Source organism: Tinamus guttatus, unplaced genomic scaffold (assembly GCF_059628265.1).
Source record: "Tinamus guttatus ecotype Peru unplaced genomic scaffold, ASM5962826v1 Tinamus_guttatus_pri_ptg000463l, whole genome shotgun sequence".
Classification (NCBI taxonomy): domain Eukaryota; kingdom Metazoa; phylum Chordata; class Aves; order Tinamiformes; family Tinamidae; genus Tinamus; species Tinamus guttatus.
In genome coordinates this window covers 208,379-221,829 of record NW_028288997.1, presented here as the reverse complement: position 1 = coordinate 221,829, position 13,451 = coordinate 208,379, and the positions used below count along the sequence as shown (strand labels likewise).

At 66.7% G+C, this 13,451-nt stretch overlaps 1 protein-coding gene and 1 pseudogene across 2 annotated transcripts; both read right to left on the bottom strand.

Moving 5' to 3' along the window:
• Window positions 1-2,646: 2,646 nt before the first annotated feature.
• Window positions 2,647-3,815, bottom strand: LOC148593043 (peptide YY pseudogene; annotated as a pseudogene).
• Window positions 3,816-7,234: 3,419 nt separating this feature from the next.
• On the bottom strand, window positions 7,235-12,056 carry TMEM101 (transmembrane protein 101). 2 transcript variants are annotated; one of them, XM_088532605.1, is made up of 4 exons: window positions 11,920-12,056; window positions 10,242-10,422; window positions 10,006-10,152; window positions 7,235-7,607 (listed from the first exon to the last, which is right to left on the bottom strand). In XM_088532605.1, exons 1-4 carry the CDS (start codon window positions 12,054-12,056, stop codon window positions 7,299-7,301), a joined length of 774 nt encoding a protein of 257 aa, XP_088388731.1. In that variant the 3' UTR covers window positions 7,235-7,298. The 2 variants fall into 2 exon arrangements, with proteins under 2 accessions (XP_088388731.1, XP_088388732.1); XM_088532606.1 differs by having other exon boundaries at window positions 11,947-12,024.
• Between the last annotated feature and the right edge of the window lie 1,395 nt (window positions 12,057-13,451).

The following is a 13,451-nucleotide window of genomic DNA, read 5'->3' as shown; positions in this document are numbered from 1 at the left end:
GGGGGACGTGGAGTCCAGCTGCCACCCCCAGAACGTGGCCGGGCATGAGCTGGGATAGGGATGGATGGAGAGATGGGTGGATAGCGAGGTGGCTGGTTGGATAGAGGTAGGGATGCAGGGACACATGGAGGGATGGATGGAGGGACGATGGAGACAGGGATGGAGGGACGGATAGGCAGATGGATAAGGAAGGGATGGATAGTGAGGTGGCTGGTTCGATAGAGGTAGGGATGGAGGGATGGATGGAGGGCCGGAGGGCGCAGAGGAGGGCTCCTGGGCAAGGAAGAGGGGCCCCTGTGGAGACAGGAGGGTGCCCAGGGAGGTAGAGGGAAGGGGGGACGCGCTGGGGACAGAGGGGCAGGTGGCCGGACAGCCGGGAGGTCGCACGACAGGCAGGCGAGTGGCCGGGTGACAAGGGGAAGGGGGCGGCTGGAGGGGCTGGCGGAGGCCCCAGCCCCGGCCTGCCCGGCCGTGGGGCCGGGGGGCACCAAGGGGACAGCCCTGCTGGGTGCAGCCACCCCCGAGAGCCCCGGGGGCCCTGTGGGGAGGGGGCACTGCCTGCTGCCCCCCAGGTGCCCAGAGTCACTGACGGGGCCCCATGGTGCATGCGGGTACCAGTGCACCCGTGCCCCCCGCCAAGTGCACCCAATGCACCCTCCCATCCCCAGCGTATCTTCATCCTTAATGCACCCTGCACCCCCCACCAAATGCACCCAGTGCACCCCCATTCCCGTGCACCCCCATTCCCAGTGCACCACACATCCAACACAGTGCACCCAGCACCCAGTGCACCCCCATCCCCGGTGCACCCTGCATCCCAGCACTTAATGCACCCAGCACCCAGTGCAGGGTACACCCCCCCACGAAATGCACCCGGTGCACCCCTATCCCCAGCATATCCTCATCCCTAATGCACCCAGTGCACCCCCATGCACCCTCATTCCCAGTGCACCCCACATCCAACACCAGTGCACCCCCATCCTCAGTGCACCCTGCATCCCAACACCTAATGCACCTGGCACCCAGTGCAGGGTACAGCCCCCTATGAAATGCATCCAGTGCACCTCTATCCCCAGCGTATCCTCATCCTTAATGCACCCTGCACCCCCCACCAAATGCACCCAGTGCTCCGTGCACCCCCACTGCCAGTGCACCCAGCACCCAGTGCACCCCCATCCCCAGTGCATCCTGCATCCCAACGCCTAATGCACCCAGTGCACCCCCATACTCTGTGCACCCCCCACCAAACGCACCTCACATCCAATACCAGTGCACCCATTGCACCCCCATCCCCAGTGCACCCTGCATCCCAACACCTAATGCACCCAGCACCCAGTGCAGGGTACAGCCCCCTACAAAATGCACCCAGTGCACCCCTATCCCCAGCATATCCTCATCCCTAATGCACCCAGTGCACCCCCATACTCTGTGCACCCCCCACCAAACGCACCTCACATCCAATACCAGTGCACCCCCATCCCCAGTGCACCCTGCATCCCAGCACTTAATGCACCCAGCATCCAGTGCAGGGTACAGCCCCCTACAAAATGCACCCAGTGCACCCCTATCCCCAGCATATCCTCATCCCTAATGCACCCAGTGCACCCCCATACTCTGTGCACCCCCCACCAAACGCACCTCACATCCAATACCAGTGCACCCAGTGCACCCCCATCCCCAGTGCACCCTGCATCCCAGCACTTAATGCACCCAGCACCCAGTGCAGGGTACAGCCCCCTACAAAATGCACCCAGTGCACCCCACACCCAGCACGCCTCCATCCCAGTGTATCCCGCATCCCCCACCAAATGCACCCAGCACCCCGCTCGCCTCACACCCACTGCACCCACATTCGCGGTTCCCCCCCACCAAATGCACCCAGTGCACCTCCTGTCCCCCGCCAGCACACCCCAAACTCGGTGCACCCAGCACCCAATGCCTGTGCATCCCACAGGGAACGCTCCCAGCACTCACTGCCGGTGCCCCCCGCATTCCATATACCCCCCACCTAGTGCACCCCGCACCCAGAGCACCCCCATCTCCAGTGCACCCCGCATCCTCCCCCAAATGCACCCAGCACCCAGTGCACCTCCTGCCCACTCATCCTGCACCCTGTACACGCAGCACCCAGCGCCCTGCACCTCTGCGCCCCACTACCAACGTGCCCCAGCACCCAGGACACCCAGAACCCTCATCCTGCACCCTCATGTCCCAGCGCACCCCACACCCAGTTCACCCCCTTACCCAGCACTCGAGCACCCCCAAACCAGTGTCCCCAGCACTAAGTGCACCCTGAAACCAGTGCACCCACCACCAACTGCTCCCCATACCCAGCGCACCCCAGCATCAACACGCACCCAGCGCACCCCAGCACCCACTGCCCCCAACACATACGAGCCCCCCTGCAGCGCACACAGAGCCCAGGCGGCTGCCCACGATGTTGCTCTTTATTGCACGAGCGAGCGACAGCGCGCGGGAGCCGCGCGGGGACCGGCGGGGAGGGGACGGGGACGGGGACACCCCCGGGCTGGACCCTTGGAGCGCCCTGACCCGCCGGCGCGGGGCCCGAGCTGGCAGCGGGGCCCCCCCTCCGCGGCCCCCTCAGACCATGGGAGGCACCGGGGAGCACTTGGGGACAGGGGACGGTCACCATGCGGCATCGGCGGCGTCGAACCTGCGGGAAGAGCCGGGGAGATAACGGGGATGGGATGACACCCCTCCAGGGCCCCCACCCCAGGGTGCAGGCGGGGGCTGCAGCCCCGTCCCCCTGCGCGGACGGGGACACTCACCTTGACCTGCCAGCCTGGTCGCTGCCGGTCCCCAAGGGCAGCTCCGGCGCCAGGGCCGCGGGGCTGCCGCGTTTGCCGTACCTGGGGACACGGAGAGCATCGACGAGCAGGATGAGAGCGCGCAAAGGTGTGCAAGGGGGAGCTCGCAGGTGCAAAGGAGGACACGTGGTGTGCAAGTGGGAGCTTGCAGGTGCATGCAAAGGCAATGCACAAGTGTGCAAATCAAACACATAGCTGTGCAAATGGGGCCTCACAGGTGCATGTGAAGGGGCACAGGTAAGTCTGCAACGGGGCATTAGCAGCTCTGCAAAACGGAGCTTGCGAAGGGGCACGTGCAGGTGATAAATGGCGAGATGCAGGTGCATGCAAAAGGGAGCTCACAGGTGCCTGCCAAGAGGAGCTCGCAGGTGCATGTAAAAGGGAATTTGCAGGTGCATGAAAAAGGGACCTTGCAGGTGCATGAGAAGGGGTGCATATGGGTGCACAGATGGGAGCTCCCAGGTGCGTGTGTAGGACAGCTTGCAGGTGCATCTCAAGGGGAGCTCGTAGGTGCTTGCAAAAAGGGGCTCGCAGGTGCATGCAAAAGAGAGCTTGCAGATGCATCTCAAGGGGAGCTTGCAGGTGCTTGCAAAGGGGGCCTCGCAGGTGCATGCAAAGGGGAGGTTGCAAGTGCGTGCCAAGAAGAGCTCGCAGGTGCTTGCAAAGGGCAGCTTGCAGGTGCATGCAAGAGGGAGCTCGCAGGCGCATCCCAAGGGGAACTCGCAGGTGCATGCAAGGCAGCGCACACGTGTGCCAAGCCCACGGGGCGGCCGTGCCCGGGGGCTGCGCGGGGCAGGAGCGCAGGGCCACCCCACGCGCCGCTCACCGCTGCCGCGTCACCAGGTTGATGTAGTGGCGCAGGGCCGAGAAGTACTTGGCCATCTCCTCGGGGGACGCGTCCTCGCCGGGGCTCTGCGGCTTGGGCGGGTAGGCGCCCGCCAGGCAGAGCAGCGCGCACAGCGCCAGCGCGCACCGCGGGGACCGCATCTGCCCCGGCACAGCCGCTGTCCCCTCCGCGCGCCATCCCGCTCCCTCGGGGGACGGGTCCCTCCTCCAAGGGGCCCCCGGGCTCCCCAAGGGGACGTCTGGTTTCCAGGGACCCCTGCGGACCCCTCCCCAAGGGGACATGTCCCCCTGCTCCCAAGGGGACATCCCCCCCCACCAAAGAGCCTCTTCACCTCCCCAAAGGGACATGTCCCCCCTGACAGGGACACCCCAGCTCCCAAGAGGACACCCCACCACCACCACCAAAGAGCCTTCTCACCTCCCCAAGGGGACATGTCCCCACCAAGGGACCCCAGTTCTCCCCCGTGGGACTCCCAGGGACCTTCCCAAGGGGACATCTGTCTGCCAAGAGCCCTCTTCACCCTCCCAAGGGACCCCCCCCCCCCCTCCCAGGGCCACCGCATCTCCCAAAGGGACATCTCACCCCTCAGAGACCCTCCTCACCTCCCCAGGGGGACAAGTCATTCCAGGGACCCCCAAGTCCCCAGGGGGACGCGCGACCCCAAGGGACCCAAATTCTCCCCAACGGGCGCCCCCAGCTCCCCAGGGGGACATCTCCCCACAAGGACCCCCCTCATCCTCCCAAGGGGACCTGTCGCCTTTCCCAGGGCCACCCCAACTCCCAAGGGGACATCTCCCCCCCCAGCTCCCCGTGGGGCTCCCCAGGGTCCCCAAAGTCCCCCCAGGCCACCGCAGCCCGTCCTGGCACTCACGGAGGAGCCGGGAGGTGCCACGGCAGGGACTGGCGCTGGGGGTGACGCTGGGGACGGCGCTGGGGACACCAGCGGCTCCGCCACCGCCCGGGCTCTTATAGCCTCCCGGGGAAGGTGGCGGCTCCTCCCTCGTCCCCTCAGCCCCCCAGTCCCCCGTCCCCACGTCACGGCACCGACCCGGGCACCGCGGCGGGGGCCGAGGAAGAGGAGGGTGCAGGGAGGAAGAGGGGGCGGCCTTTTACACGCACCCCCCCAGCACTCTGCATGGAGGGGACACGGGGGGGACACACACAGGACACGGCCTCGGCTTCTCCAGCCCCCCGGTGCCATCGATCGCTGTCACCGAGCGGCCAGGACGGATGAGTTGCCCTTTCTGTCCCCCCTTCGTCACTCGCCGCGCAGGGGGAGGCACCGATTCCCTATGGATGCAGCAGCCAGGAGCGATACCTGCGGGAGAGCGAGGGCAGGGGGGCACACGGCAGCCAGCGGGGGGGACACGGTGACCAGATGTGTCCAGGGGCGGCCGGGACACACGAGAGAGTGGCAAAGTGCGCACAGCCCTGGGCGGCTCGCGGCAGCTTGCAGGAACACACGCGTGTGCGCACCCCATGGGCTGCAGGGACACACGCGTGTGCACACTCGCGTGCATGCACGGCTGCAGGAACACATGCATGTGCACATCCCATGTGCTGCAGGAACACACATGTGTGCACACCCCACGTGCATGCATGGCTGCAGGGACTCATACGTGTGCACACCCTATGTGCATGCATGGCTGCAGGAACACACGTATGCACATATCCCACATGCACACACAGCTGCAGGGACATACACACGTGCACCCCCCATGTGCTGCAGGGGACACACGTGTGCAAACCCCACATGCATGCACGGCTGCAGGGACACACATGTGTGCACACCCCACGTGCTGCAGGAACACACGCGTGTGCACACCCCACGTGCATGCACGGCTGCAGGGACATGTGTGCACACACCCCACGTTCTGCAGGCACACACACGTGTGCACACCCCACATGCATGCACAGCTGCAGGGACACGTGTGTGCACACCCCATGTGCTGAAAGGACACACACGTGCGCACACCCCACATGCATGCAGTGCTGCAGGGACACACATGTGGGCACATCCCATACACTACAGGGCCACGTGTGCACATACCCCACATGCATGCACGGCTGCAGGGACACACATGTGTGCACACACCCCACATGCATGCAGCGCTGCAGGGACACACACGTGCACACACCCCACATGCATGCAGCGCTGCAGGGACACACATGTGCGCACACCCCACATGCATGCACAGGTGCAGGAACACGCACGTGCACACACCCCACATGCATGCAGCGCTGCAGGGACACACATGTGGGCACATCCCATACACTACAGGGCCACGTGTGCACACACCCCACATGCATGCAGCGCTGCAGGGACACACACGTGCGCACACCCCACATGCATGCACAGGTGCAGGAACACGCACGTGCGCACACCCCACACGCCGCTGTGCTCACACTCACGCGGCTCTGCACACGCATGTGCACAGCCGTGGGCAGCGCCTCGCACGCACCCCGTCCCAGCCCCCCCGTGCCCTTTCCTGCCATCGACCGCAGCCCCCAGCACCTTTCACGTCCTCAGCAAGGAGGGGCTCAAAGCAATTAGATGGGGACCGTGACAATCGTTAAGGACTAATTGGATCAATGGCAGCCACAAAGGCCACCCCGGCGCGTGCCAGCACCGAGGGGACCCAAACACACGAGGGTGGCAGCAGCGGGGGCTGGCAGGGGACACGCTGCGACTTGCACCCCCCCCCAGGCTGTCCCTATTCCCAGCACAGCCCGTGCGGGACCCGCTGGCTCCGGTGGAGACACCAGTGGGTGACCCCAAAACGCAGTGGCCACGTCAGCCCTGGACAAGAGAGGAGCAGGGCGGGGGTGACGACAGCAGGACAGGGACAGGGACAGCAGGGCAGGGACAGGAGGCGCCGCTTTCTGCACCATTTCCCCCAGGAAGCGGCAAGCTGCAATTTTCCAAAGGTCACAGGATGGCTCTGCCACCGGCTGCCAACACCCCCCCCGAGGGGACCGTCCCCCCCCCCCAGCAGCCACCTCAGCTCCCCCCATTTGGCAGGCAGCCAGGCCCCAAGCGCCACCATGTCCCCAAGCCGGGATGGGGACAGGACACGGACGCAGGGGACAGCTGGGCAGGGGGGCGCAGGAACTGCGGCCCCGTGAGCAAACAGGGCCCCGGCTGCTCCGCGGCGCTTTATGGCCCGGCCGCTTCCTCCGGAGGCAGCGGCCCCCCCATGTCCCCATCCCGGCCAGGATGTCCCTTATCAGCGCCGGGTCCGTCCCTGTTTGCTCTGCGGTGGCTCCTGATGTGTCAACCCCCCCCTCTTGTGGCCTTAACCCATGTCCTGGAGAAGGGACTGGCCACCCCCCACCCTCCCCAGAACCGAGTTTGGTCAAATTAAAGGATTTCTCCTTTTCTCCCTAAATACAGTGTGTGTGGGGGGGTGGCAGTGGGAGGGGACATTGGTGGCCACAGGGTGGCCAGCGGAAGCCCCCCAAGCTCCCCCTTCAATACAGGGGGGTGCAACAGAAACCGCCCTGCCCTTTGCTCCCCACCAGAGCCAAGCAAAACACCGACAACCCAAGAAAAAAAAACGAATAAATAGCCGTGATTATTGAAAATAAAAAAACCCGCCGCGCTCCCCCCCGGCCAGGGCCGCTCAGCCGTCCGTGGCGAGGATGACGACGGCGCCGAAGATGCCGACGCTCTGGCCGATGAGCTTCATCTGGTTCCAGAACTCGACGCGGCGGCTCTCGTGCCAGTAGGCGACGTTGCCGTCGATGAGCAGCGTGGCCAGCGGCAGCAGCACGGCCAGCACCTGCGCGGCCGCGCGCACGCAGCAGCCCGACAGGAAGGCCAGCGCCAGCAGCCCGTAGAGCACGAAGAGCAGCTGCAGGGTGAGCTCGCCGCCCAGCACGTGGTTCAGGTAGGCCAGGCGGTCCTCCTTGCTGTGCTGCAGCGAGTACGCCTGGGGACGGCGCGCGTGTCACCTCCTTGTGCGTGTCACCTACCTGTGCGGCACCGCCCTGCACGCGTGTCACCTCCCTGTGCGTGTCATCTCCCTGCACGCGTGTCACCTCCCTGTGCGTGTCACCTACCTGTGCGGCACCTCCCTGCACGCGTGTCACCTCCCTGCACGCATGTCACCTCCCTGCGTGTCACCTCCCTGCACGCGTGTCACCTCCCTGCATGCGTGTCACCTCCCCGCATAGCACCTCCCTGTGTCACCTACCCGTGCGCTTGTCACCTCCCTGTGCGTGTCACCTACCTGTGCGCGTCACCTCCCTGCACGCGTGTCACCTCCCCGCGTGTCACCTCCCTGTGTGTCACCTCCCTGCACGTGCGGCGCCTCCCTGCACGCGTGTCACCTCCCTGTGCATGTCACCTACTTGTGCATGTCGCCTCCCTGCGTGCCACCTCCCTGCACACGTCACCTCCCTACACACGTGTCACCTCCCCATGCATGTCACCTACTTGTGCGTGTCACCTCCCTGCACGTGTCGCCTCCCTGCACGCGTGTCGCCTCCCTGTGCATGTCACCTACTTGTGCATGTCACCTCCCTGCATGCGTGTCGCCTCCCTGCGTGTCACCTCCCTACACACGTGTCACCTCCCTGTGCATGTCACCTACCTGTGCGTGTCACCTCCCTGCACGCACGTCACCTCCCCATGCATGTCACCTACTTGTGCATGTCACCTCCCTGCACGTGTCGCCTCCCTGCACGCGTGTCGCCTCCCGGTGCATGTCAGCTACTTGTGCATGTCACCTCCCTGCATGCGTGTCGCCTCCCTGCGTGTCACCTCCCTACGCGTGTCACCTCCCTACACACGTGTCACCTCCCTGTGCATGTCACCTACTTGTGCGTGTCGCCTCCCTGCACTCGTGTCACCTCCCTGCACGCGTGTTGCCTCCCTGTGCATGTCACCTACTTGAGTCACCTGCTTGTGTGTGTCACCTCCCTGCAAATGTCGCCTCCCTGTGTGTGTCACCTACTTGTGCATGTCACCTACCTGCACCCGTGTCACCTCCCTGCACTTGTGTCACCTCCCTGCACACGTGTCGCCTACTTGTGCGTGTCGCCTCCATGCACGCATGTTGCTTACTTGTGTGTCACCTCCCTGCACTCGTGTCACCTCCCTGTGCGGCGCCTCCCTGTGCGGGTCACCTACTTGTGTATGTTGCCTCCCTGCACGCGTGTCACCTCCCTGCACGTGTTGCCTCCCTGCACGCGTGTCACCTCCCTGGATTCGTGTCACCTCCCTACACGCATGTCACCTCCCTGCGCATGTCACCTATCTGCGCATGCGTCATCTCCCTGCACGTTCATCGCCTTCCTGCACGTGTGTCACCTCCCTACATGCGTGTCAGCTCCCCGTGCGCGTGTCACCTCCCCGTGCTCGTGTCACCTCCTTGCACGCGCTGGGGCCCCGAGCCCCCCGGGTGCCGCTCGCTCGCGGGCGGCCACAGGTGGCCGCGGGCTCCGTGTGTGGAGTTGGCACCCGTGGGATCCACGGGGAGCCCCAGGGATGCACCCGGCCGGGGGACGAGCGCGGTGTCCCCGCGGCCACCGAGGACGGCGCCGCCGGTGACGTTTGCCCGACGGCTTTTGTGCCACGGAGGCTGCGCCCCGCGCGGAGCCCAAACCGGCCGGGAGACCCTCGGAGCCACCTCAAGGACAGACCCCCTGGCCCCAGCATGTCCCTCCTGTCCCCAGAGTGTCCTGCCCTGCTCCAGCACGTGCCCCCTGTCCCAGCGTGTCCCCCTGTCCCCAGTGCGTCCTCCCCAGCACATCTCCCCCAGTCGTAGCGTGTCCCCCAGCTGCAGCATGTCCCCCTGTCCCCAGCGTGTCCCCCATGTCCCCAGTGCATTCCCCCTGCCCCCGGTATGTCCCCCTGTCCCCAGTGCATCCTCCCCAGCACATCCCCCCCGTGTGCGTGTCACCTCCCTGTGCATGTCACCTGCTTGTGTGTGTCACCTACTTGTGCGCATCGCCTCCCTGCATGTGTGTTCCCCATGTCCCCAGCGCATCCCCCATCCCCAGCGTGTCCCCCAGCTGCAGCATGTCCCCCTGTCCCCAGTGCATTTCCCCTGCCCCCAGCATGTCCCCCTGTCCCCAGCATGCCCCCCTGTCCTGAGTGCGTCCTCCCCAGCACATCCCCCTCAGCATGTCCCCCATGTCCCCAGCGCGTCCCCTGTCCCCAGCGTGTCCCCCTGTCCCCAGTGCATCCTCCCCAGCACATCCCCCCCGTGTGTGTGTCACCTCCCTGTGCACGTCACCTACTTGTGTGTTGCCTACCTGTGTGCACAACGCCTCCCTGCACGCGTGTCCCCCCTGTCCCCAGCGCATCCCCTCGGCCCCCCGCACCTGGCAGATGAGGTAGATGCCCAGGAAGACCTGCCCCGTGGACTGCAGCGAGCGGCTGCGCGGCTTCTGCCGGTAGAGCTCGCCGGCGCCGCTCGCCAGGATGAGGAAGCCGCCGATGATGGCGATGGTCCGCGAGTACATGCGCACCTGGAGGGGGGGGGACGACGCCGTGAGGACCCCCCCGCCGCCGGGGCACAGGGACAGGGGGGCCGGGGACGGGGCCGGGGGGCGCCCACCTTGAGCCAGTCGCCGTAGTGCGCGTGGCCGCCCACGTGCGCCGCGTAGGTGGCCACGGCGAGCTGCAGCGCGGCGCCCAGCGCGAACCAGCGCCGCTTGACGCCGAAGGACATGAAGCTGGCGCAGAGCACGGCCACCCCCATGTCCACGTACAGGTAGGGGATGGGGATGTCGGGCTTCCTGCGGGGGGGCAGCGCTCACGTCCCCGTCCCCCCCCCGGCTGCGCCCCATAGCGCAGACCCTGCCCCAGCTCCCGCACCCTGACCCCCCCCCAATCACCGTTGGGGCCATTTGGGTCCCCCCCCATCCCGTCCCTGGTCACCCAGGACCCCTAGGTCCTCTCCACACCCCCCCAGCCCCCCAACTTGCCCCTCACATCCCCTTGTCCCCAATCTGCCCCCTCCAAGCCCCCCACCTGCCCCAGCCCCTAACTTGCCCCCCCAGCTCCAAATCCCCCCTCAAGCCCCAACAAACCCCCCCAAGCACCAAATACCCCCCAGCCCCCAAATCACCCCCCAGGCACCCACTTATCCTCAGCCCCTAATACCCCCCCAACCCCCAAGGTGCCCCCCCCAGGCCCTAATGCCCCCCAGACTCGCCCCCCTCCTGCCCAGCACCAAGACCCCAAATCTGCCCCCTAGGTCCCAAATTCCCTCCAGCCCCCAAATGACCCCCAAGCCCTAATATCCCCCTAACCCCCAAACCACCCCCGGCCCCTAACACTCCCCCCAGCTCCAACTTGCCCCCCCACACCCCAATGTCCCCCCAACTCCCAAATCACCCCTAGGCCCAACACCCCCCCGACTCCAACTCGCCCTCCCCCAGCCCTAATGCCCCAGAGCCCCCAATACCCCCCAAGCCCTAATGCCCCCCCAGCCTCAAACTCGTCCCCCCCACTCCAATGACCCCCCATCCCCAAACGACCCCCAGGCCCGAACCACCCCCCCGGGCTCCAACCTGCCCCCCCCAGCCCCTAACACCCCCCCAGCCTCAAACTCGCCCTCCCCCAGCCCTAATGCCCCCGAGCCCCCAATACCCCCCATGGTCTAATACACCCCCCAAACCACCCCCGGCCCCTAATGTCCCCCCAACCCCAAACCACCCCCAGCCCCTAACAACCCCCCAGCCCCCAAACCACCCCCAGCCCCTAATATCCCCCCACCCCTAAACCACCCCTGACCCCTAATGTCCCCCCAACCCCAAACGACCCCCGGCCCCTAATGCCCCCCCCCACCCCCAAACCACCCCCGACCCCAACCCCCCCAAATCCAACTCGCCCTCCCCCAGCCCTAACGCCCCCGAGCCCCAAACACCCCCCAGCCCCCAACCTCCCTCCAGCCCCTAACGCCCCGCACTCCCAAACGACCCCCGTCCCCGTCCCCGTTCCCGTCCCCGTCCCCATCCCCGTTCCCGTTCCCGTTCCCGTTCCCGTCCCCGTCCCCGTCCCCGTTCCCGTCCCCGTCCCCATCCCCGTTCCCGTTCCCGTTCCCGTTCCCGTCCCCGTCCCCGTTCCCGTTCCCATCCCCGTCCCCGTTCCCGTGCCCGTCCCCATCCCCGTCCCCATCCCCGTTCCCGTGCCCGTGCCCGTCCCCGTCCCCATCCCCGTTCCCGTCCCCATCCCCGTTCCCGTCCCCGTTCCCGTCCCCGTCCCCGTCCCCGTGCCCGTTCCCGGCGCACCGGCGCCCGTCGGCGCGCTCGGCGCACAGCAGCAGCGCGCTGAGGCAGTGCCAGAAGGGGAAGCGCGTGAGCAGGACGGCGCCGCCGGCCGTGAGCAGCCGCAGCGCGCGCCGCCGCCACCCGCGCGCCGCCGCCATGTCGGCGCGCCCGCCCCGCCGGAAGGGCCGCCCGCCGCGCCGCGCCGCGCCGAGAGCCGCCCCGCGGCAACCGCCGCCCGCCCGCCGCGTTCCGCTGCGGGACGGCGTTCCGGCCCCCCCGCCAAACCGGCACCGGGAGCGTTGGCCCCGCCCCCCTGCTCCCTCCCCCCCCCGCGGGACCGGTACCCCCCGGGCTGCCGTGTCCCCGCTCCGGACCCCGCGTGGGACAGGACCCCGGTGTGACCAGTGCCCGACATGGCCCGGCACCCCCCGGCGCGGCCCGGTACCGCCCGGCACCCCCCAGCGCAGCCCGGTATGCCCCGGCGCAGCCCGGTACGCCCTGACACGGCTCGGTACCGCCTGGCACGGCCCGGCACCCCCCAACACGGCCCGGTACCCCCCAACAGGACCCGGTACCCCCCAGCACGGCCCGGTACCCCCCAGCACCCCCCGACGCGGCCCGGTACCCCCCAGCAGGACCCAGTACCCCCCAACAGGACCCAGTACCCCCCAGCGGGGCCCGGTACCCCCCAAGGCAGCCCAGGATCCACCACGAGTCCCCGTGTCCCCCCCATGGCCCAATAACCACCCCCCCGTGTCCCAGTACCCCCCCCCCCGTGTCCCAATGCCCCCCCCCCCGGTGTCCCGGTACCCCGGTACCCACCGTGAGTCCCAGTGCCCCCCCCCCAGAGCTCCCTGTGTCCCAGTGACCCCCCCCACAGGTCCCAGTCCCCCCCCATGGACCCCCATCCTCCCACATAACCCCATATCCCCCCCCCCATGACCCAGTAGTCCCCCCAAATCTCACTAACCCCCCCCCCATGTCCCCCTACCCCAGTGGCCACCCCCGTCCCCCCCCCAAATCCCACTAACCCCCCCCATGTCCCCCCCAAATCCCACTGCCCCCCTCAAATGCCCCCCCCCCCCAGTTCCTTGCTCGAGGCCCAGAGCAGCCCGGGGGGGGGGGGGGGTCAGGCTGCCCCCACCCCCCCATGGGCCCTGTGCCCCCCCCCTGCACCTGCAGACACGGGTGATGGTTAAAAAAATTTTGGGTTTTATTGTTTTGCTAAACAATACTAAAAAATTTTTCCTTTTTTATTTTTTTTTCTTCTAAAGGCAGGGCTTGAATTATTTGATTTTTGATCCATTTATTTAAAAAATAAAACAAAACAAACAAAAAAAAGGTAAAGGGGGGGAGGATCATGGCAAAAAAAAAAAAGGGAAGAAAAAAAAAGAAAAAAAAAGAAAAAAAGCAAACGGGGAAATAACAGGCCCTTGTTTTGCTCCTGCCCCCGGGGGGGTCACGGCGAAGCCCTGGGGTGACGGGGGGGGGGCTGCCCCCCCGGGGCACCCTGTGAAGGCACTTGGGCCCCCAGCCCCCCCGGCCACCGTCCC